The 21,355-nt window shown below is 43.0% G+C and overlaps 1 protein-coding gene across 3 annotated transcripts; it reads left to right on the forward strand.

Annotated features, from left to right (window-relative positions):
• Positions 1-1,192: 1,192 nt before the first annotated feature.
• LOC100754077 (eukaryotic translation initiation factor 3 subunit C) lies at positions 1,193-21,087 on the forward strand. Of its 3 annotated transcripts, none has more exons than XM_027404666.2 (21): positions 1,193-1,337; positions 1,469-1,609; positions 3,433-3,498; positions 3,604-3,793; positions 4,416-4,541; positions 4,863-4,917; positions 5,010-5,128; positions 5,491-5,618; positions 7,687-7,846; positions 7,980-8,083; positions 8,754-8,895; positions 9,270-9,395; positions 9,503-9,596; positions 9,893-10,083; positions 10,329-10,553; positions 11,958-12,321; positions 20,063-20,222; positions 20,316-20,381; positions 20,468-20,555; positions 20,654-20,816; positions 20,918-21,087. In XM_027404666.2, exons 2-21 carry the CDS (start codon positions 1,509-1,511, stop codon positions 20,998-21,000), a joined length of 2,751 nt encoding a protein of 916 aa, XP_027260467.1. In that variant the 5' UTR covers positions 1,193-1,337; positions 1,469-1,508; the 3' UTR covers positions 21,001-21,087. The 3 variants fall into 3 exon arrangements, with proteins under 3 accessions (XP_027260467.1, XP_027260468.1, XP_027260469.1); XM_027404667.2 differs by having other exon boundaries at positions 7,983-8,083; XM_027404668.2 differs by having other exon boundaries at positions 5,010-5,116.
• The last annotated feature ends 268 nt before the right edge of the window (positions 21,088-21,355 follow it).

Genomic DNA, 21,355 nt, shown 5'->3' on the forward strand with positions numbered 1-21,355 from the left:
GCAGTCTATCTGAAAGTGAAAAATTATGTTAGCCCATTTTGGAATATATGTTTATGAGTGTACAAAGCATTTCAGCACAGGTGTTGTGGCACACACCAGTAACTCCAGCACTTGGAAGGCAGGAGAATACAAACTCATGACTGACCTGGGATTTGCAGTGGGACCCTGATGACTAAGGCTATATAGTTCAATGGCAGCGCACTTGCCTACGGTGCTCAGGGCCTTCTGTTTTATCCCCGGAAAACAATAAAAGTACCAGGGTGTGCTGATATGTCTATAATCCCAGCACTAGGGAGGTAGAGGCAGGAGGAGCAGGAGTTCATGGTCTTTTGCTACATAGAAAGCCAAGGCCAGCCTGGCCTACTTGAGATCTTACTTTAAAATAAATAAGCCAGGCAGTGGTGTGCACACCTTTAATCCCAGCAACCTGGAAGCAGAGGAAGATTGGCAGCTTGGCCTCTGTGAGTTCGAGGCCTACAAAGTGAGTTCCAGGACAGCCGGGCAATGTCTTGAAAAACCAAAATAAAATTAATAATTTTTATAACGGTATAATCCTGGTTCAACAACAGCCAGAAGTACATGGCATGTGCCTTTAATCCTGGCACTCATGACACCAGCCAGGGTTACAAACACCTTGTCTAAAAGAAGAGAGGAAGGAAGGAAGGAAGGAAGGAAGGAAGGAAGGAAGGAAGGAAGGAAGGAAGGGGAAGGATAGAAAGAAGGAAAAGAAAATAAGGATAGATGAGCATCTAACTGGACACAGAGGCACTCCTATAGTCCCCTCTGGAAGTTGAGGCAGAAGATCTGGTTGATCCATCATCTTGAGGCCATCTGAAGTTCAGATAGACAGCCAGAGCATTTTTTTTTTCTAGACAGGGTTTCTCTGTGGCTTTGGGGGCTGTCCTGGAACTAGCTCTTGTAGACCAGGCTGGTCTCAAACTCACAAAGATCCGCCTGCCTCTGCCTCCCAAATGCTGGGATTAAAGGCGGGTGCCACCACCGCCCTGACAAGAGCATTTTTCTGAGTCTAGTATGGCCTCGAACCCAAGACCTTCCTGCTTCAGTCTCGCTAGTCTGGGGATTACAAACGTGCACCATCCGGAGGCCACCATAATCTATTTTTCCTGTCTTGCAGCCTAGTTGTGGCAGTCCTAAAATACAGCAACTCAAAACCTTTACAACAAATTTGTCCCAAGGCCCCGGATGGCGCAAAGACCACTGGGAATTGTAGTTATTTAGCGCGTTCTTTAGCCCTTCCAGGAACTGACGCACCACCCATTTCCTCTTCCGGCGTGGCGCCTGTCTTGCCGCTTCTGCGTGCCTTCGGAGCACTGCTGGTTAGTTAGTATTTCTTGCCCCTGGTGGTCCGCGGAGGACAAGGGGAGGGCGTGCAGGCGGGAAAAGGGGTCGGGGTGGGGAGGTGGTCCCCGCGGTTGTCCCCAGACCCTGACGCCGCGGTCTGACTCAGGTTCCAGCCGCGCGCGCCTCAGCCCTTAAGCGCCGTCGCCATGTCGCGGTTTTTCACCACCGGCTCGGACAGTGAGTCCGAGTCATCCTTGTCCGGGGAGGAGTTGGACACCAAGCCCGTCTCGGGGAACTACGGCAGACGGTGAGTTCGGGACGCTTAGAGGACGGGTTTGGCAGTTCGCGGGGGCTCGAGTGGGCTGGGGGCGTCAGAGGGAGGCAGCGAATTGGGAGTCCTCGACGTGGTCTAAGACCGAGGACCGGAGGTTTCCCGCTGCTGGGTGTTGTCTCAGAAGCCTGGTCCTTCCCCACATTGCCTCTCCGTGTCCCTCTCTTCTCCCTGTAAACCTCTTCGCACCAAGCTGCCATCAGTGACATTTTTGTATTCATGGAAGGAAACATTGAGAGATTGATAGTGTCTGGTCTGTTGTGGCTCTGAAGTCCTGTCGTTTGGCCCTGCGTGACAGTTGTTACTCACTACTGAAAGATTTGTATACCCTGATATTAAGTCTCTCCGCCCGCGCAGCCAATAAAGCCAAGCCGAATTAAGAATTAAAAATCCAGGTTTAATGACTAAAACTCTCCAGGATGATCTCCCAGCGGCCAAAGAGGAGACTGGGGGAAGGAACCTGAAAATCACGTAGCTTTTCTTTAGGAGGCCATTTAAATACCCTGTAGGTCTGGAGGATGTCCGGGGAGGAGATGCCTTTGTCAGGTTTTCAGACACTGAGCAGGGCTTGGAGTGAAGGGGAGCCCAAGGCAATGCTGAGCTCACCGGAAGGACTGCTGTGTTCACTTTTTTTTTTTTTTTTAACTGTCTTTCCATCCCTGCAAGCTAAAATATTTTAAATTCCGAAACAGTTCTCAAAACTAATTATGTTTGCTGTGAGCCTATAGTACTTTAATACTATATGTACCTCCACAGAGACTTACAGAAAATTGTAGATGAGAATATATATTGTATAATATATAATACCACATATAACATTATATATATATATACATATATATCCATGTGAATACAATTCTGTAACACTCTCCAAAGTGAAAAACCATTATTTGTATAATAAATTATCAGGGAAAATTTTTAAGAATTAACTGTTGCTAACTGAATGTTTTGGCCCATCACATTTAAAAGAAATTTAAGCAAATGGTTGTTAAAATTCACTAAAACTTTCTTTTAAAGATTTATTTGTTTGTTTATTTATTATGTACACACTGTTGTCTGCATGGTTGCCTGTACACCGGAATAGGGCATCAGATCTCATTACAGAGGTTGTGAGCTGCCATGTGGTTGCTGGCAATTTAACTCTGGACCTTTGGAAAAGCAGTCAGTGTTCTTGACCTCTGAGCCATCTCTACAGCCCAGTTTGTTTGTTTCTTTCTGTCTTTCTTCCCTCCCTCCATCCATCCATCTATTTCCCCAGACAGGGTTTCTTCTCAGTGTAACCCTGGATGTCCTGGAACTTGCTCTGTAGACCAGGCTGGCCTTGAACTCAGAGATCCACCTGCCTCTGCCTCCTGAGTGTTGTTATTAAAGGCATGTGCTACCAACACCCTAGAATTCACTAAAACTTTTCTTGACTAGTGGCCTCTCCTATTTTGGGAAATGTTTCTTTTTAGGAACCAGTTCAGGTTCCTGCTCCATGAAGACTTTTCCATTTGTTAGCGTCGAAAGTGCCTTTTCTCTGCTTCTTTCTTAGTTACTTCTATAGCCATATGTGCCATTTTGTAATTAGCTGTTTCATATAGTAAATAAGCTCTCCAGTTGTTTGTTTGGGGGGATACTTCTGTATATACTGTCAGGGTTTATCAAAAGGCCATCTTCAAAGTTGTGGCTGATGAGTATGAAGAATGGGATCAGAAAAGAGGATGGTATGGATGCCCCAGTCCTTTACCTGCTTCATCTAAGAAGAGGAATCACAATAAGTAAAGAATGAAGGCTGATGGTCTGTTTTTTCCATACAGGCCTTTGTTACTGAGTGAAGATGAGGAGGATACAAAGAGAGTTGTCCGAAGTGCAAAGGACAAGAGGTGAGGCCACTGGAGGCTGGATGATGAGGGAGTGATGATGTTACTTTCTTCATGATAGACACAACCAACCTGATATTGAATTCCCACCCCACCCCCAACCCCCAGGTTTGAGGAGCTGACCAACCTTATACGAACCATCCGTAATGCCATGAAGATTCGAGATGTCACCAAGTGTCTAGAAGAGTTTGAGCTCCTGGGAAAAGCATATGGGAAAGCCAAGAGTATTGTGGATAAGGAGGGTGTCCCCCGATTCTATATCCGAATCCTGGCTGACCTGGAGGACTATCTTAATGAGGTGTGACTCCGTGAGGATACAGAAGGATGTGGACCCAGCTGTGCTCCTTTCCTGTAGCCAGGGTCCTCCTGGGGTTTTTTGCCTTATTATATATCGTGTGCCCTAGAAAATGAGATAAAGATAAAGCAAGGAGGGAAATTTTCTTTTTCTTTTTCTTTCTTTTTTTTCAATTACTTGATTATATTTATCGGGTGTTTTGTTTTTCTGTGTCAGGGTTTCTCTGTGTAACCCTGGCTGTCCTGGAACTCACTCTGTAGACCAGGCTGGCCTTGCCTTCAGAGATCCACCTGCCTCTGCCTCTGAGTGCTGGGATTGGAGGGGTGCACCACCACTGCCCAGCTTGTATTTTATGTTTTTAGTCACCTTTTACTTACAGTTTTGTATTTGTAGTAGTAATATATAAAGGATCTTCAAAAAGTAAGTTAGGGTTTGGAGATACAGGTCAGTTGTAGGGTGCTTGCCTTGGCTCAGTCCTCAGCATTGCAAATAAAAAGTCACAATCTGTTGATAGGTAGTTTGGATGGTGTCTAGATGGCGAGACCCCAAAAGGTGATTATAAAGCTTGAGTTTTGGAGAGTGCCGCTTAGTCTTGATCACTATTCCTCCTTTCTTACTGTGTTAGCTGTGGGAAGATAAGGAAGGGAAAAAGAAGATGAACAAGAACAATGCCAAGGCTCTGAGTACCTTGCGCCAGAAGATCCGAAAATACAACCGAGATTTTGAGTCACATATCACAAACTACAAACAGGTGAGTCAACTAGAGGCTAACTTTTCAAACTAGGAAAATGATCCTATGACAAAATCCAAAGAGTACTAGTACATGATAGCATGACTAGAGAAAGAACCATAACAAATGGTCTGGGTTTGAGAAGGAAGATTGGTTATATTTAGCAGGCATTTTTGGATGTCTCACTATGTAGCTCTGACTCTCCAGGAAATCACTCTGTAGACCAGACTGGCCTTGAACTCAGAAATCTGCCTGCCTCTGCCTCCCGAGTGCTGGGATTGAAGGTGTGACCATTCCTAGCTTATGGTAGGCATCCCAATTCTCTGATTTCCCTCAATGCAGAACCCTGAGCAGTCTGCAGATGAAGATGCAGAGAAAAATGAAGAAGATTCAGAAGGTGAGAGAAGAGACCTTTATTGCAGATAGTTAGAAAGTTATGGGTTTTTCAGTCTAGCCCTGTAATGTCTTTTTCCTCCCATTTCCTGCCAGGCTCTTCAGACGAAGATGAAGATGATGATGGAGTCAGTGCTGCAGCTTTCTTGAAGAAGAAACCAGAATCTTCTGGGGACAGCCGAAAGTTCTTAAAAAAGATGGACGTAAGATCCAGGGTTAGACTGGGAGATGATTTGTTTCCAGAGTCTATTTGGGTCCTGGGAAGCAGAAATTTGATCTAAGAGAATCTTGCAATTTGGAGAGTGAAAGGTAGAGAATTGACAACCGGCTTTCTGTTGTATTGGAAAACTGGGTGAATTGGGATCTAACTGCCAGGCCCTGCACTGTGATGTGGAGCTATATGGCACTTCCCTTGGGGTAATTTGTAATCCCTGAGTTTTAGTGGTCTGTTTCACATAGTACTTTGATTCCATGATATGTGCTCTTGTTTTGTCAATGGTAATGCCTGGAGTGTGTGTCAGCAGGAGGAGCAAAGAAAGTCTCTTTGTCTTCCTCCTGGTCCTCTCTTTCCTCAAAGGATGATGATGAGGACTCCGAAGATTCTGAAGATGATGAAGAATGGGACACCAGTTCTACATCTTCTGACTCAGACTCAGAGGAAGAAGAAGGAAAGCAAACTGTTCTGGCCTCAAAGTTCCTTAAAAAGTAAGGAAGTGATGGGTTTGGGAGTTACAGTGAGAGGATAGAAAAGCTTTCAATCATTTTGAAAGCTGTTGCTCTTTGTTTTCATGGAGTCTTTTGGTAGAAAAGACTCCTTTTATAGCTGGATTTTAGAATCAAGTATAAGGTCATAAAGCTTGACTTGAAAATACAGGATTTGAAGACTTCAGAGTTCAAATGTTTAACCACATTCTCAGTACAAATCTCACTTTTTGGCATGTATTGGTTATGCGATAGTGGGCAAGCAGCACCTTTTCAGTCTTCAGTTTTGCCTCCTAGGAAAGCTGTTAGAGTGAGCATGGGAGGTGGCTCAGTCCAGGACTACTGTGTGGTAGGCACTCAGTGGTTAGTGGTAGTTAGTTATTCCTATGTTTGCCCTTCCTGATAATCAGCTTTTTAGTGCATAGTATATAAAGTATAAAGATAATTATCTTAATTATCTTTAACTCTCAACTTTACTTAATCATGAAGCTCATTTTTAAACTTGTTCACGTCTAGTAATGTTATTATTGGTTCATATTCTTTATTTTACATTTTTGTTCTTGGATAACTATGTATTGTATCTGGTATTCTATATGCAGTATGCATTGCACATTCATAGACTCTTGGCTGAGGAAAAATGTGAGCCAAAATTTTGGAACTCAGAAGGCTGAGGCAGGATGGTGGTAGCACAGCCCTTTAATTCCAGCACTCGGGAGGCAGAGGCAGGCAGATCTCTCTGAGGCCAGCCTGGTCTACAGAGTAAGTTTCAGGATAGGTTCCAAGCTACACAGAAAAACGCTGTCTTGAAAAACCAAAAATAAAAGTTTGAGGGCAGCTTGGGCATGTAGCAAAAACCTGTCTCAAGCAGAGGCAGGTGGGTTTCTGTGAGTTCAAAGCCAATCTGGTCTACAGAGCGAGTGCCGGGACAGGCTCCAAAGCTACATAATGAAACCCTGTCTCAAAAAAAAAAAGACCTGTCTCAATTTTTTGTTAATCTTTGTGTGTGTGTGTGTGTGTGTGTGTGTGTGTGTGTGTGTGTGTGTGTGTATGTATGTGTATGTGTAATGTGTATGTATGTATGTATGTATGTATGTATGTATATGTGTAACACATTTGTGCCCTGCCCCTGGAGACCAGAAGGTAGTGTTGGATCCCTTGAGACTGGAATTCCATGTGGGTGCTGGGAATCAGACCTGGGTCCTATGGAAGAGCAACCAGTGCTCTTAATTGCTATCTTTTCAGACCCTCAAAATTTATTTTTGTGTGGAATATATTTGTGTGGGAACATGTATCTATATGGAAGTCAGAGGTGTACTTTGGGAAGTATTCCTAAGGAACTACCCACCTTTGTTAGTTGTTTTGTTTAAGACAGGATCTCACTGTAAAGATGAGGCTGGCCAGGAACTCAAAGAGGTCTGCCACTATCTGCTTCCTAGTGCTGCAATTAAAGCCTAATGGTGTGTCACCATGACCAGCCTTGCCTTATTTTTTTAGACAAGGGCTTCTGTTGTTCTGTAGCTTACTGAGTAGGTTAGGCTGTCTAGGCTGTGAGCACCAGGGATCCATCTATCTCTGGGATGGATACTAAGCTTATAGTATAACAACACACCTGGCTTGTTTTTATGTGTGTTGGGGGGTGGTGGATTATAACATAATTACATAATTTACCTCTTTCCTTTCTTTCCAAATCCTCACCTCTATCTACCCTTGCTCTCTTTCCATTATTATTTTTTCATTAGTTACTGTTACATAGGGATAGGGGTATGTCTGTTAGGGATCAAACTCAGGTCTCATACTTGCACAAACATGTTACTGAGCTATTTTCTATTTTCCAACCCTCAAAAAATATTTAAAATTAGAGAAAAATTAAGTATAGAGCATAAAGGATTTTCTTCCTTATTAATTCTTTTTGGTTTGTTTGCTTGGTTTTTTTGTTTTTTTGAGACAGTCTTTCTCTGTAGCTTTGGAGCCTATCCTTGAACTCGCATAGATCTGCCTCCCGAGTTGCTGGGATTAAAGCCATGCACCACCACTGCCTGGCTTATTAAACTTCTCCCTCATCTCTTATCAGAGCACCCACTACAGAGGAGGACAAAAAAGCAGCTGAGAAGAAACGGGAAGACAAAGCCAAGAAGAAGCATGATAGGAAATCTAAGCGCCTGGATGAGGAAGAGGAGGACAATGAAGGCGGGGAGTGGGAAAGGGTCCGTGGTGGCGTACCACTTGTTAAGGTGAGGGTTTCAGAGTAAAGGAGATTGATTTTTTAGCAGAGTGCAAAGGTCCCACTTGGTTGGAGTGGGAATGAGCCTAAAGCAAGAACAGGTTTCTGTTGACATGAATATGACAGAATATGTTTTTGCCCAGGAGAAGCCAAAAATGTTTGCTAAGGGTACTGAGATTACTCATGCTGTTGTCATCAAGAAGCTGAATGAGATTCTGCAGGCCAGAGGCAAGAAGGGAACAGACCGGTGAGAATCGTGGGCTTGGGCCATGGTAAAGTTTTCATAGTTTGAAAGCTTTCTTCACAACACAAGTAAACATTGATGTGGAGATCATTCTCTTTTGATAGAATATTATCTATGGTTGTATACTAGGGACATATCAGTCCATTTGCTGCTGGGTACTCCTTTTATAACTTTGAACTACTGAACTTCTGTTACAGTTAGTGGAAATATTTGTGTTTAGTTATTAAGTAACCAAATAGGATTGAAAGAATGAAGACCTTTTATAAGTAGTACTTTAGGATGGCTAGCATTACGTTGTTTTTGATTGGGGGTTTAAAAGAGAAGCAAGGAATGGGGGTGTAGTTCAGTTGGTAGAGTGCTTGCCTAGCATACATGAAGCCCTGGGATGAGTCCTGACATCACATAAAACCAGCAGTAGTCCCAGCACTTGAGTGGTGAAGGTATAAGAATCAGAAGTTGAAGGTTTTCCTTAGGTACATAATATGCTCAAGGCCTGCCTGGGCTAAATGGGACCTTGTCTCAAAAGAATTAATAGAAAAACAAGAAACACATATACAGATAGTAAAGATATGTGGAATTGGTTGCTTTGCTGTTCTGAAGAGGACATCATGCATAACAGGGAGAGACTGGCAGATTTATCTTCAAAGCCTTACCCAGTTCTGTGTCCCTTCAGTGCCACCCAGATTGAATTGCTACAGCTGCTGGTTCAGATTGCTTCTGAAAACAACCTGGGGGAAGGTGTCATTGTCAAAATCAAGTTCAATATCATTGCCTCTCTCTACGACTACAACCCTAACCTGGCCACATACATGAAGGTGAGAACAACAGAAGAGTATCACAGTTAAGTTGGGGGTGGGTATTCAGGAGAAAATACCTAATTGTCGTTGCATTTTGTTTTGTTTTTCAAGACAGGGTTTCTCTGTGTAGCTTTGGAATCTGTCCTGGTACTCACTCTGTAGACCAGGCTGGCCCTGAACTCACATAGATCCGCCTGCCTCTGTTTCTAGAGTGCTGGGATTAAAAGCATGCGCTCCTGCCACCGCATCCCCCGCCCCCTGGCTAATACCTAATGTTTTAAGGCTTGGGGCCCACAACAGCCTTGCGAGTTGAAAGCCCAGTGATTCTTAGTGAAAGAGTTCCTCAAAAACACTATTCCATTCTTTAACTTTGTTGTTTCATCTCTTGACAGCCAGAGATGTGGCAGATGTGCCTAGATTGCATCAATGAACTGATGGATATCTTGGTTGCACATTCCAACATCTTTGTTGGAGAGAACATTTTGGAAGAGAGTGAGAACTTACACAATTTTGATCAGGTAAAGGGAGGGATTGGCAGGAAATCCAGGAAGTCATATAGAGAGAAGAATTGAGATTAGGATAGAAACCTGAGTTAATTGTGTTCCTTCTTTGCATACTTCCTCAGCCACTGCGTGTACGCGGCTGCATCCTAACTCTGGTGGAACGAATGGATGAAGAATTTACCAAAATAATGCAAAATACTGATCCTCACTCCCAAGGTAAGCCTAAGTAAACAGGGACTTTGATGAGAAGAACACTACAGGAGGTAATACTAACTTAGGGACTTTATAAGCATTAAGCAAAGTCAGAGTGAAAGGACAGCCCTGGGGAGGCAAGTGCTAGATTTGTAGGCCTTGTTGACCAAGTTGGTAATTCAGATACTTTCCTAGGCAGTGAGATGGTAAGCCAATGGGAGAGGATGGTGTTTTTAGGGTGTAACTGTAGAGGGCAAACCAAAGTGGCTGGGAAAGCTGGTAGTCACATCTGAAATGAGAGTGGATGTCCTCCCTACCAGAGTACGTGGAGCACCTGAAAGATGAAGCACAAGTATGTGCCATCATTGAACGTGTGCAGCGCTACCTGGAGGAGAAAGGTACCACTGAGGAAATCTGCCAAATCTACTTGAGGCGCATCCTGCACACTTACTACAAGTTCGACTACAAGGCCCATCAGCGTCAGCTTACTCCTCCTGAAGGGTCCTCAAAGGTAAGAGTACTTGGCAATCATGTGAGGAGTGAGAAAAGTGCGAATTTGTCCTCATTATCTGTTAGGCCTTGATGGTAGGGTAAATATTCTATCTCCAAGGGACTTCTGAAGTAGAACAGGGAGGCAATCCGAGGGATTGATTGCACTGAGGTTGGAAAGAATCCCATGTTTCATTGCTGGTGCCTAAGCCATTTAAAGCCATGGTCTTTGCTGATAGCCATCACTAAGATCTTCCATTTTTCTAGTCTGAGCAAGACCAAGCAGAAAATGAGGGTGAGGACTCAGCTGTGTTGATGGAAAGACTCTGCAAATACATCTATGCCAAGGACCGTACAGACCGGATCCGTACCTGTGCCATCCTCTGCCATATCTACCATCATGCTCTCCACTCACGCTGGTATCAGGCCCGTGACCTCATGCTCATGAGCCACCTACAAGACAACATTCAGCATGCGGATCCACCAGTACAGGTAGGTGGAGGAGACATCTCGCCTTCATGGCGAAGGAGAAGCCAGGCCTTGGGCCCCTGTCCTCTATTTTAGGTAAATGGACTCAACAAGAATTACCACCTGTTTAGCTAGTGCAGTAGACTCAGATAAGTGTTTGGTCTTTTCCAGATTCCAACATTCTTTGATGTTTTCCTACATGGACATAAAATGTGCACTATCCTACAACATTAAAATCCACTTAGAGTTTTGGGTTCAGCCATCATTTATTTATCTGTATTTAGGCTGTAGTTTGCATCTTTTGTCTTAGTTGTACCTTTTTGTTAGATTGCTTTATTGTTTTGGTTTTTTTTTTTTTTTTTTTTGAGACAGTTTCACTGTTTAACAGCCTTGGCTGTCGTGGAACTAGGTCTGTAGACAGGCTGGCCTCTGCCTCCCAAGTGCAGGGATTGCCAGTGTGTGTCACCTTGGCTGGCTGGTGCCTGGTTCTTTTCTTTCATGTTACTTTTTTTTTTTTTTTGTTTTTTTTGTTTTTTTTGTAGTCTGTGTCTGGTCATTTCTTTCTTTTTTTAATATTTATGTGTCAATGTGCTGGAATCTCCTTAAATAGGAGTTACAGACAGTTGTGAGCTGTCATGTAGGTTCTGAGGGTTCTGGGAACTGAATCCAGGTCCTTTGGAAGATCAGTCTTAACCATTGAGCTGCCATGTGGGTGCCCGTGATTGAACCTGGGTCCTCTGGAAGAACAACCAGTGCTCTTAACCCCTGAGCCATCTCTCCAGCTCAGCCCTTGGTTTCTTTGATCACTTTTTTTAGTTTTGTTTTTTTGTTTTTCGAGACAGGGTTTCTCTGTAGCTTTGGAGGCTGACCTGGACCTAGCTCTTGTAGACCAGGCTGGTCTCGAACTCACAGAGATCCACCTGCCTCTGCCTCCTGAGTGCTGGGATTAAAGGCTCAGAACTTTCCCATGGTTTCCCGTCTTTAAATCCTGCTTTATACATGCCCACTCCCTGATTTATGGTAAGGTCTTTGACCAGTCTCAGCTACTGACTCTTGTTCTTCAAGTATACTTAGTTCAGTTACTCATCTAGACCATTGCATTTCCTTTTCCTAGTGTGGACTTTATCCTTGTTTATCTGTATGGCTTTAGTTTTTAGCTATTCTTCACAATGAAGCCTTTACCAAATTGCCGGCCTCTATCATCATACAAACTCAACTTTCGAAATCTTCCCCTCAGATTATTTTTCTTCTTAACATAAATTACCACTCATAGTAATTTTGTTCTGCACACTCCACCTCTAGAATGGAAGGTGGACCTAATTTGTTCTCTGGCCTAGCCTACAGCTCAAAACAGTAGATGCTTTAAGTGTATTTGCTGAATAAATGAACGGTTTGCCTGTGGCTATCACCTATGTCCTTTGTGCTTAGATCCTGTATAACCGTACCATGGTGCAGCTGGGCATCTGTGCCTTCCGCCAAGGCCTGACAAAGGATGCACACAATGCCCTTCTGGATATCCAGTCAAGTGGTCGTGCCAAGGAACTTCTGGGCCAGGGTCTGCTGCTGCGCAGTCTACAGGAGCGCAACCAGGAACAGGAGAAGGTAGAGCGACGCCGACAGGTGCCCTTTCATCTGCACATCAACCTGGAACTTCTGGAGTGTGTTTATCTGGTGTCTGCCATGCTCCTGGAGATCCCCTACATGGCTGCCCATGAGAGTGATGCCCGACGACGCATGATCAGCAAGCAGTTCCATCACCAACTGCGGGTAGGCGAGCGGCAGCCCCTGCTAGGTGAGTATGGCGTTTTGTAGTCCCATATATACACTTATTGCATCTTTGCTTTTGGACATCTTTGCTTGCCCATAGCATTAAGAGAAGTTGATGGAATAACTTCCTTACAAGATGATTACATTTGATTTATATTTTATATTGATGCCTCCTCTGCCTGGCATGGTCTCTGAGAATAATAATTTATTATTCAAGACATGCTGAGTTTGAGATAAGTGTAGTCTACAAAGAAAGTTTCGGGCTATCCAGGACTACTTAGTAATCCTGTCTAAATAGAAAAAAAAATTATTAAATTTGCATTAATAATAAAACATGATGTGTGAGTACTCTTGTTACCTTTCACCCAATGATCAAACTACACTACAAAGAATTTAAACGACAGTTAACTGGTACCTCTTTTTTTTTTTTTTTTTAAACTTCATGCTCATTGTCTTTCAGCCAAAACAAACATAATAGAGTTTTATCATCCAAGAACCTTAACATTTGCTTCTTAGATGAATGTTTTGTTTGTTTGTTTGTTTCATGCATGGTCTTACCCATGCATGAAACAAATGTAGCCCTGCCCAGCCTAAAACTTACAGTGTAGAACAGGCTGGCCTTAAACTCAAGAAGAATTACTTGCCTTTCTCCATGGTTCCAGAATTAAAGGTGTGTACCCTGGTAGTTTTTTGTTTTGTTTAAGTGATGCTTGGGTCCTGGAGAGATGGCTCAGTGGTTAAAAGTGCTTGTTCTGCATTCATGACGACTAGATTTGGATCCTAGCACCTATGTAACAAGCTGGGAATCCCTGAAAACACTGTAACTCCAGTTTCAGGTAAGCAGAGACAGGGGGACCATTAAGATTTGATGGCTTTCAACCTAACCAGACTCAAGTAGTGAGTGAGAGAAACCCTCTGTGTGATTCTGCCTCTTAAGTAGTGGCTTAAAGACATGCACCACCACTACAGGCAAAAAATGTTTAGAAAAATAAATGATGATAAAGATGGAATCTAGGGCCTTTGTGCTAGACTATACTCTACCACTGAGATACACTGCCAGTCATACTTTGGTCACTTTTGAAAGGCTGTCATACAGAGGCTGAGTAAATGAGTCACTAGGACAGGAAATGACTATACAGTGTTCCGTAGTCAATTCCCCTTACATGTTGGTTCTTTGGTCCTTTGGCCATGCTCAAATGCAGATGCCCCTTAAATCAAATTGTGTTTGTCTTACATAGTGTTTTATTTTCTAGGAAAACTTCCAAAGATAATCTAAATTTCCATGTGTCTTAATAGAATTTTGTCCGATCTAGTTGCCCTAGGCTTGCCTTCCTATGGAGCTAGCTTTGAGAACTGAAGTAACAGCTATAAGGAAGAAGGGTTTTCTGGTTCATCACAATCCTGAAATGGCAGTTTCTTTCTTTTTTTTTTTTTTTTTTATCTCTGACTCTGTTTCTTTTTTATTATTGTTTTACATGTCAATCCCAGGTCCTTCTCCCTCCCCCCCTCGCCTGCCCCTCCAACTAATGCCCTACCTATCCCATACCCTTTCTGCTCAGAAGGAAGGGTGAGGCCTTCCATAGGGGATATTCAAAGTCTGTCATATTCTTTGGGATAGGGACTAGGCCAACCCCCTTGTATCTAGGCTCAGGGAGTATCCCCCCCATGTGGGATGGGCTCCTAAATTCCAGTGCTATGGTAGCGTTAAGTATTGATCCACTACAAGAGGCCGCATAGATTTCCAAGGTCTCCTCGCTAAATGACAGTTTCTAAACCTGGTCTGATTACACACACTTGTAATCTTAGTGCTTGGGAAACTGAGACAGAAGGACCTCAAGTTTGAGGCTATTCTTGGCTACATAACCAAACTGCCTCAAAAAAACAAACAAAAAAAATTTCCATTTAGTCTTGCACTATTGTTTGATTTGTAGAGATATTCTTTGAGCCTCTATCCTTGTTATTGTGTGTGTGTGCATATATACTTGGGAGTCAGAGGACAACTTGTAGGAGTGAGTTCTGACAGGTCTCCATGTTTAGACCAGGTTGGTCTTGAATGAATGCATAGATATCCACCTGCCTCTTTGAACCAGTGCTGGGTTCAAAGGCATATTGTCGCCATGCCTGGCTAATGTTGCTTTTTTTTTTTTTTTTTTAAACAAGGTTTACCAAAAGTGGTAAAGTGGAGGCTAATCCAAGAAAGTGGGTGTTTTTTATTTGGGCCTGATCATAACCCATGTTTGTCCCAGTGTCTGCCATATTGGTATATGCCACCCATTTGTAGAGCTGGAACGTTTTTGTTTTTGTTCCCTAAATGCCAGTTAGATTCTGACTTGTTCTTCAAGATAGTTTTTGGGAGCCTGGTCCCTAATCAGTATATAAAACCTGTGTTTTCATTTTTTGTTTAGTTTATTGTTTGGGGAGTGGGGTCACTTGTCTCCCAAAGAGTACATGTAGAGATCAGAGGACAATTGGCAAATTGGTTCTTTCCTTCTACCATGTGGGTACTGGAAATTGAATTCAGGGCATCAGGCTTGGCTTCAAACACTTTATACACTGAGCCATCTCTCCAGTGCAAGGCAAAACTTTTTAAAGAAAATAAATGAGCCACTTTCAGGAGTAAAACATGCTAATAACAATGCATGGATATAGTGGAAAGCATAAAGGTAATTGTAATGAGTCTTTCTCTGTCCCACCAGCCAACTCCCAAATAATGACACAGAGACATCTAATTAATTATGGGAGCTTCGACTTTAGCTTAGGCTTGTTTTCAGCTAGCTCTTATCACTTAAATTAACCGATTTCTATTCATCTGTATTTTGACATGTACCATTCATCCTGCTTCTTCCATCTCCTGTTATCTAAATTCATCAAGAGTTTCCTGTCTTCCCAGAAGTCCCACTTAGCTCTTCTGACTAGCTATTGGCCATTCAACTCTTTATTAAATCAATCACAGCAATATATCTTCATATAGTGTACAAATAGCCCATAAAATTTCCCCTTTTTTGTCTAAAAAGGAAAGGTTTTCACTCTAACATGGTAAAACTATACACAATAAGAACAATTATCAGGTATAAATTATATTTACAATGTCCAGTCCATTTGTATTTGGCAAATTTGGAGAGGTTACTATATTATCTATCATTTCTTGATGTGTTCAGAGTTTTATACCTAATTTACATTTTAGCATAACTAAAGAAAACTATCTATTCTTTAATCCCATCTTAGACCCAAGAGGGATTAATATTACCTGAGTAAACAGGAAATGCAGAGCAAGCAACTTCCAAAACTATAGTAATGACAGAAGCAGCTGGCTGCCTAGAGAGTCACCCAAGATTCCTCTGTAATGTTGGGGCATCCATCTTTGACCCACAGGCCTAGAATATCTGAGACTTTTCTGTGTAGCAGGAATTTTGAAGTACTGTCCTACTTTGTTTTGGCAAAGTTCAGCAATCACCTTTTTTGTATCTTGCTCATCCAATTTGGACGGCATACTGTCAGAAGTGGAGGCAAGGGCAGTTTCTTGCTTAGCTTTGCCATGTTGAAAACACTCCATATGGAGGTTCTTCAGTGCCTGTCATCCTCTTCTGAAGTAAACTGGTACTGCCAGTTTACTTTTCACTGTCATGAGAAGCCTTATGCTATTAAAACATTTTAAATGCCACATTCTGTATGTCTTTGAAGACCATTTGTCTATTTAAAATATCTGTTTGACCTTGAAAACATACCTAACATGACTATAAGTTTGATTGTTATAGAGAACTACTATTTTTTTTTTTCTTCTTTCAAGACAGGGTTTTCTGTGGCTTTGGAGGCTGTCCTGGAACTAGCTGTTATAGACCAGGTTGGTCTCGAACTCACAGAGATCCACCTGCCTCTGCCTCCCAAGTGCTGGGATTAAAGGCATGCGCCACCACCGCCCGGCTTATAGAGAACTACTAATCTGTCTTTATCCTAAATAGCTTTTAAGAACTAGATCTTTACATTTTTTTAGTGAGCTACATAGGTACAATACCTAAACAAGAGTAGAAATGATATATTTATAACAAAATAACCTTAAATTTGTATCAATATACAAAAATCCATACCAGTGTAAAATATTTGAGACTAGTTAGTTCAAAAGTAGACTTGATAATCTACCCCTTTATCCCACCATTTATATAGTTCTATGTATTTGTTCAGCTTTCTCCCTGACCATGACCAGTAACAAATAATAACCATCACCACCCCAATGATGGCAAAGATCCATAACCCACCAGATGACCAAAAGCCACCCACCCTTATATCTTGAGAATGTGGGCTTTGTGTTCTCTAGTCTGCTTCCTGTTGTCTGAGGGTAATGGCAACATTAGGGGACCCAGAGAAAATTAAGATAATTGTGAAGTCCTGGGAGAGTGGCTTTTGTCTAGTCTCACTATGGTAGGAAAATGTAGGACTTATCTGAAGTCTGACTGGAGTAGTCTATGAGGCTACACCATCTCAGCTAGCAGCTTTGAAGTTGTTCTGGATGTAGATTTTTGAGGAAACTGCAACAGAGGAATTCTCAGAAGCTGGATCACCTGGGCTGTTTGTCTTTATTGGTGTCTAGTACTTTTGGTCTCATGTCTCATTCGGTCTCAAAGCTGTTTCCATAATTAGCATATATACATCACCTGTCCTGTAGTCTTTCTTGGCTTTATCCCTCATGTCTGTAGCCAAGATCCTCAGGAGGTCTCCACCAATCAAATCTGATCTTTATTAATTTTGAAGAGAACCATAACTTTTTGTTTCCTGCAGAAACAAAGGCATAATCTCTCCCTCAACACATTTTTACTTCCATTCTGAAGTGAAGACATTTTTTTTATAACAATATTTAACTTTATATGCATTGGTATGAAGGTGTCAGATCCTCTGGAACCAGAGCTATAGACAGGTGGGTGCTGGGAATTGAACCCAGCCCCTCTGGAAGAGCAGCCATTGCTCTTAACCGCTGAGCCATCTCTCCAGCCCCTGAAGTGAAGACATTCTTAAAATACATAGATAGAGTCAGGTGATGGTGGTGCACGCCTTTAATCCCAGCAGAGGTAGGTGGATCTCTGAGTTTGAGGTCAGCCTGGTCTACAGAGCTAATTCCAGGACAGCCAAAGCTGTAACACAGAGAAACCCTGTCTTGAAAAACCAAAAAGTATAGCGATGGATGGATGGATGGATAGATGGTTAATTTAGCAGTTTCCATAATCCTATGTCTCAGCAGCTATTGTCTTTTGTACATTAGCATTTTAAAAAATCAAAGTCAACAAAACATACAGGATCCAAACACTCTTGTGTATTTCCCATCCTGTGTGGCTTATTCTCTTTATACTACTTTATTCCTTTTTTGGTTTTTCGAGACAGGGTTTCTCTTAGCTTTGGAGCCTATCCTGGCACTCTGGAGACCTGGCTGGCATCGAACTCACAGAGATCCACCTGCCTCTGCCTCCCGAGTGCTGGGATTAAAGGCGTGCACCACCAACACCTGGCTTTACTTTATTCCTTCTTTAAAGACTTTATTTTTAAACTATTTTTCCTATGACTCCACATACCTATTTTCTTTCTTTCTTTTTTCTTTTTTTTAATTCAGCATTTAAGTACATTTTTAAACAACTGTTCCTTTTTAGGGGCTTTTTTGTGTTTGGACCTGGCTTCACTAAGCGCCTGCAGCATTTTCAGATCAAATGAGACAAGTCTTAAACTATCATGACTGTCATGCAAGCTGCCATGCAGCTGAGTTTAGCATATGGTACTGGCACATGACCCTGGCAGCTGGCTTCATCCTGCAGGCAACAGCCAGTAGACACGCCTCTGTATGCTGAGCACTCACCAGCCTTTGAAACTGCAGGACTAGGAAGCCACAATTGGCTCCTTGTCCAAAACTTTTGTTGGTCTCTCAGGCCCTGTGTTTGGATATTTGAGCCCTACATTGGGCACCATATATATCGAGTCTTTGTATGTCCCAGCAGCCTCACTCCCCAGTAATGACACAGAGACTTCTTATTAATTATGAAACCTTGGCCTTTAGTTTAGGCTTGTTTTAAATTAGCTCTTAAAACTTAAATTGCCTGGTGGTGGTATCGAAAGCATTTAATCCCAGCATTTGGGAGGCAGAGGCAGGCAGGTCTCTGAGGCCAGCCTGGCCTACAGAATGAGTTCCAGGACAGCCAGAGCTACACAGAGAAATCCTGTCTTACGAAACAAAACAAAAAGAAACTTAAATTAACCTATTTTTATTCATCTATATTCTGTCACACCTAGATTCATCAAGAGTTTCCTCTCTTTGCCCAGAAGTCCCACTTATCTCTCCTGCCTAGCTATTGGCCTTTCAGCTCTTTATTAAGTCAGTCTCAGCAGTATATCTTCACACAGTGTCGTATATCCCCTAACAGGGAATACAAGTACGGTTGAGTGTGTGTCCTAACATTCAGAAGCCAGCGACAGGAGGATTATTAAGAACTTGAGGCCAGGGGCCAGAGAGATGGCTCAGCGGTTAAGAGCACTGGCTGTTCTTCCAGAGGTCCTGAGTTCAATTCCCAGCTGATATCTGGTGCCCTCTGCTGGTGTGCAGGCAGAAGACTGTATACATAATAAATCAAAAAAAATAGAATCTAAAAAAAAAAAAAAAAGAACATGAGGCCAGCCTTGTACTACACATAATGGTTTCTAAGCTACCTTGTTCTTCAGTGTAAGACTATCATTTGGTAAATAGTATCCTATTTGAAATATTTTAAACTTTGTTTTGATTTTGAGGCAGGATTTCTGTGTAACAGCCCTGGCTGTCCTGGAGCTCACTTTGTAGACCAGGCTAACCTCAAACTCAAAGATCCCCCTGCCTCTTTACCTCCCCCAAGTGCTGGGATTAAAGGCGTGAACCACCACGCCCAGGTCAAACTTTTTTTTTAATGTGTGTGTGTGTGTGTGTTTGCATGCACCATATGCATGCAGGTGCCAGCAAAGGCCATAATAGGGTATCAGATTTTCTGGAATTAATAGATGCTTTTGGATCCTGACAACCAAATCTGGGTCCCCTTCAAGTGCAGTAAGGACTCTGAAGAGTCATCTGTCCAGCCTCAAGATCTTAGGCCTTCTTTATTTAATGTATTTTATGTGTAAGTGTTTTGCCTGCATGTATGCCCGAAAATCCAGAGGCAAAAAGGTGTTGGATCTGCTGAGACTTGAGTACAGAGGGTTGTGAGCCACCGTGTAGGTACTGAAAATTGAATCTAGGTCCTCTGGAAGAGCAGCCAAGTGCCCTTGACTACTGAGCCATCTCTCCAGCCCCTAGACTTTTGTTTTTCAAGACAGGGTTTCTCTGTGTATCTCTGGATATCCTGGAATTTATTCTGTAGAGCAGGTTGGCTTCACACCTAGGTCTGCTGCCTCTGTTGGGATCAAAGGTACACTTTACTACCACCCAGTAACTTTTTTTAATGTCAAGGAACTTTAAGAGAATCTGATGAAAAGCTGTGAACCTTTTTCGTAGAAAGATACACATGAGGATATACACAACAACCATTTGTCAACAGTTTCAAGGAATTCCGCAATCCCTTGAAACGTCTTTAGGGACTGGTTCACACCAAAGTCAGTGTCTTCAGCTATTAAGTGACTTGTACAGTCTTGTGGCAGTGGAGAGTTGGGAGAGTCTCTAGTATGGTTATTTGCCCTCCTGGCCTGTGTTTCTCCTTAAACAGTACTCACAAGGGCAGGAATCATGGTCTCAAGTTTCTTTCAGTCCTGCCTTATTCTTGCCCTTTCAGGTCCTCCTGAGTCAATGAGGGAGCATGTGGTTGCTGCCTCCAAGGCCATGAAGATGGGTGACTGGAAGACCTGCCACAGTTTCATCATTAATGAAAAGATGAATGGGAAAGTGTGGGACCTTTTCCCTGAGGCTGACAAAGTTCGCACCATGCTAGTTCGGTGAGCAGTAAGGGAAACCATGGTGAGTGGGAAAGAAAAGATTGTCTGGTCTCCTTCCCTTAGGACCTCACCTTTTCTGTTGTCTCCTCACAGGAAGATCCAGGAAGAGTCACTGAGGACCTACCTCTTTACCTACAGCAGTGTCTATGACTCAATCAGGTAGGCTGCACTTTTGGGGTACAGAGAATCCCAGCTTTGTAATCAGGGTTCCTAACTGCCCTCTTTTTCCTGCCTTATTTCCCCAGTATGGAGACACTGTCAGATATGTTTGAGCTGGATCTACCTACTGTTCACTCCATCATCAGCAAGATGATCATTAATGAAGAATTGATGGTGAGGGCGAGAGGAGGTGGTTGAGCAGGTAGAGTCACAAAGAAGCCAGTATAGTATAGTCTGATCTGTACCCTGTCTGTCCCTCTCACTCCCATCAGGCTTCCCTGGACCAGCCGACACAGACAGTGGTGATGCACCGAACTGAGCCCACTGCCCAGCAGAACTTGGCTCTGCAGCTGGCTGAGAAGCTTGGCAGCCTAGTCGAGAATAATGAACGGGTGTTTGACCATAAGCAGGGAACCTATGGTGGCTATTTCCGAGGTAAGTGGTCCTGCCTCTTCATTCATTCTCCCAGGTTCCTGGCACCTTTGTCTCTCCCCAGGCACTCAGCTCCTCCTCTCTCCTATGCACCTTTCCTGCAGATCAAAAGGATGGTTACCGGAAAAACGAAGGCTACATGCGCCGTGGTGGCTACCGCCAGCAGCAGTCTCAGACAGCCTACTGAGTTCTCCATTTCTGTCCCTGTGATCGGACTAACTTAGCTTTTCATTCCTAAGCCCACCCCAGTCATTAAAGGTCTGTTGCGAATTTATATACTTGTGCATTGTTTGCTTATTACCACAGAACTATGTCAGACTCATTTGCCAAACATTTCTGGGTTTCCACCACATGACAGGTGCAAGGTTCAGATGCAGGATGAAGTTTGCATTCCCCTCAATTCAGAGGGCTACCCTTCAACATTAGCAGGAAATGTCATAACACCTTATAAAGAATATGAACTGGGCCATGGTGGTGCACACCTTTACTCTCGGCACTTGGGAGCCAGAGACAAGTGGATTTCTGAGTTCGAGGCCAGCCTG

This window comes from Cricetulus griseus, chromosome 3, assembly GCF_003668045.3.
Source record: "Cricetulus griseus strain 17A/GY chromosome 3, alternate assembly CriGri-PICRH-1.0, whole genome shotgun sequence".
NCBI classification, from domain to species: domain Eukaryota; kingdom Metazoa; phylum Chordata; class Mammalia; order Rodentia; family Cricetidae; genus Cricetulus; species Cricetulus griseus.

Coding starts and splice junctions, on each gene's coding strand:
- LOC100754077 (XM_027404666.2), top strand. CDS start 1,509: ATGTCGCGGTTTTTCACCACCGGCTCGGACAGTGAGTCCGAGTCATCC. Junction 12,322..20,062: donor CGAGCGGCAGCCCCTGCTAG/GTGAGTATGGCG, acceptor TTGCCCTTTCAG/GTCCTCCTGAGTCAATGAGG. Junction 20,556..20,653: donor TCATTAATGAAGAATTGATG/GTGAGGGCGAGA, acceptor CACTCCCATCAG/GCTTCCCTGGACCAGCCGAC.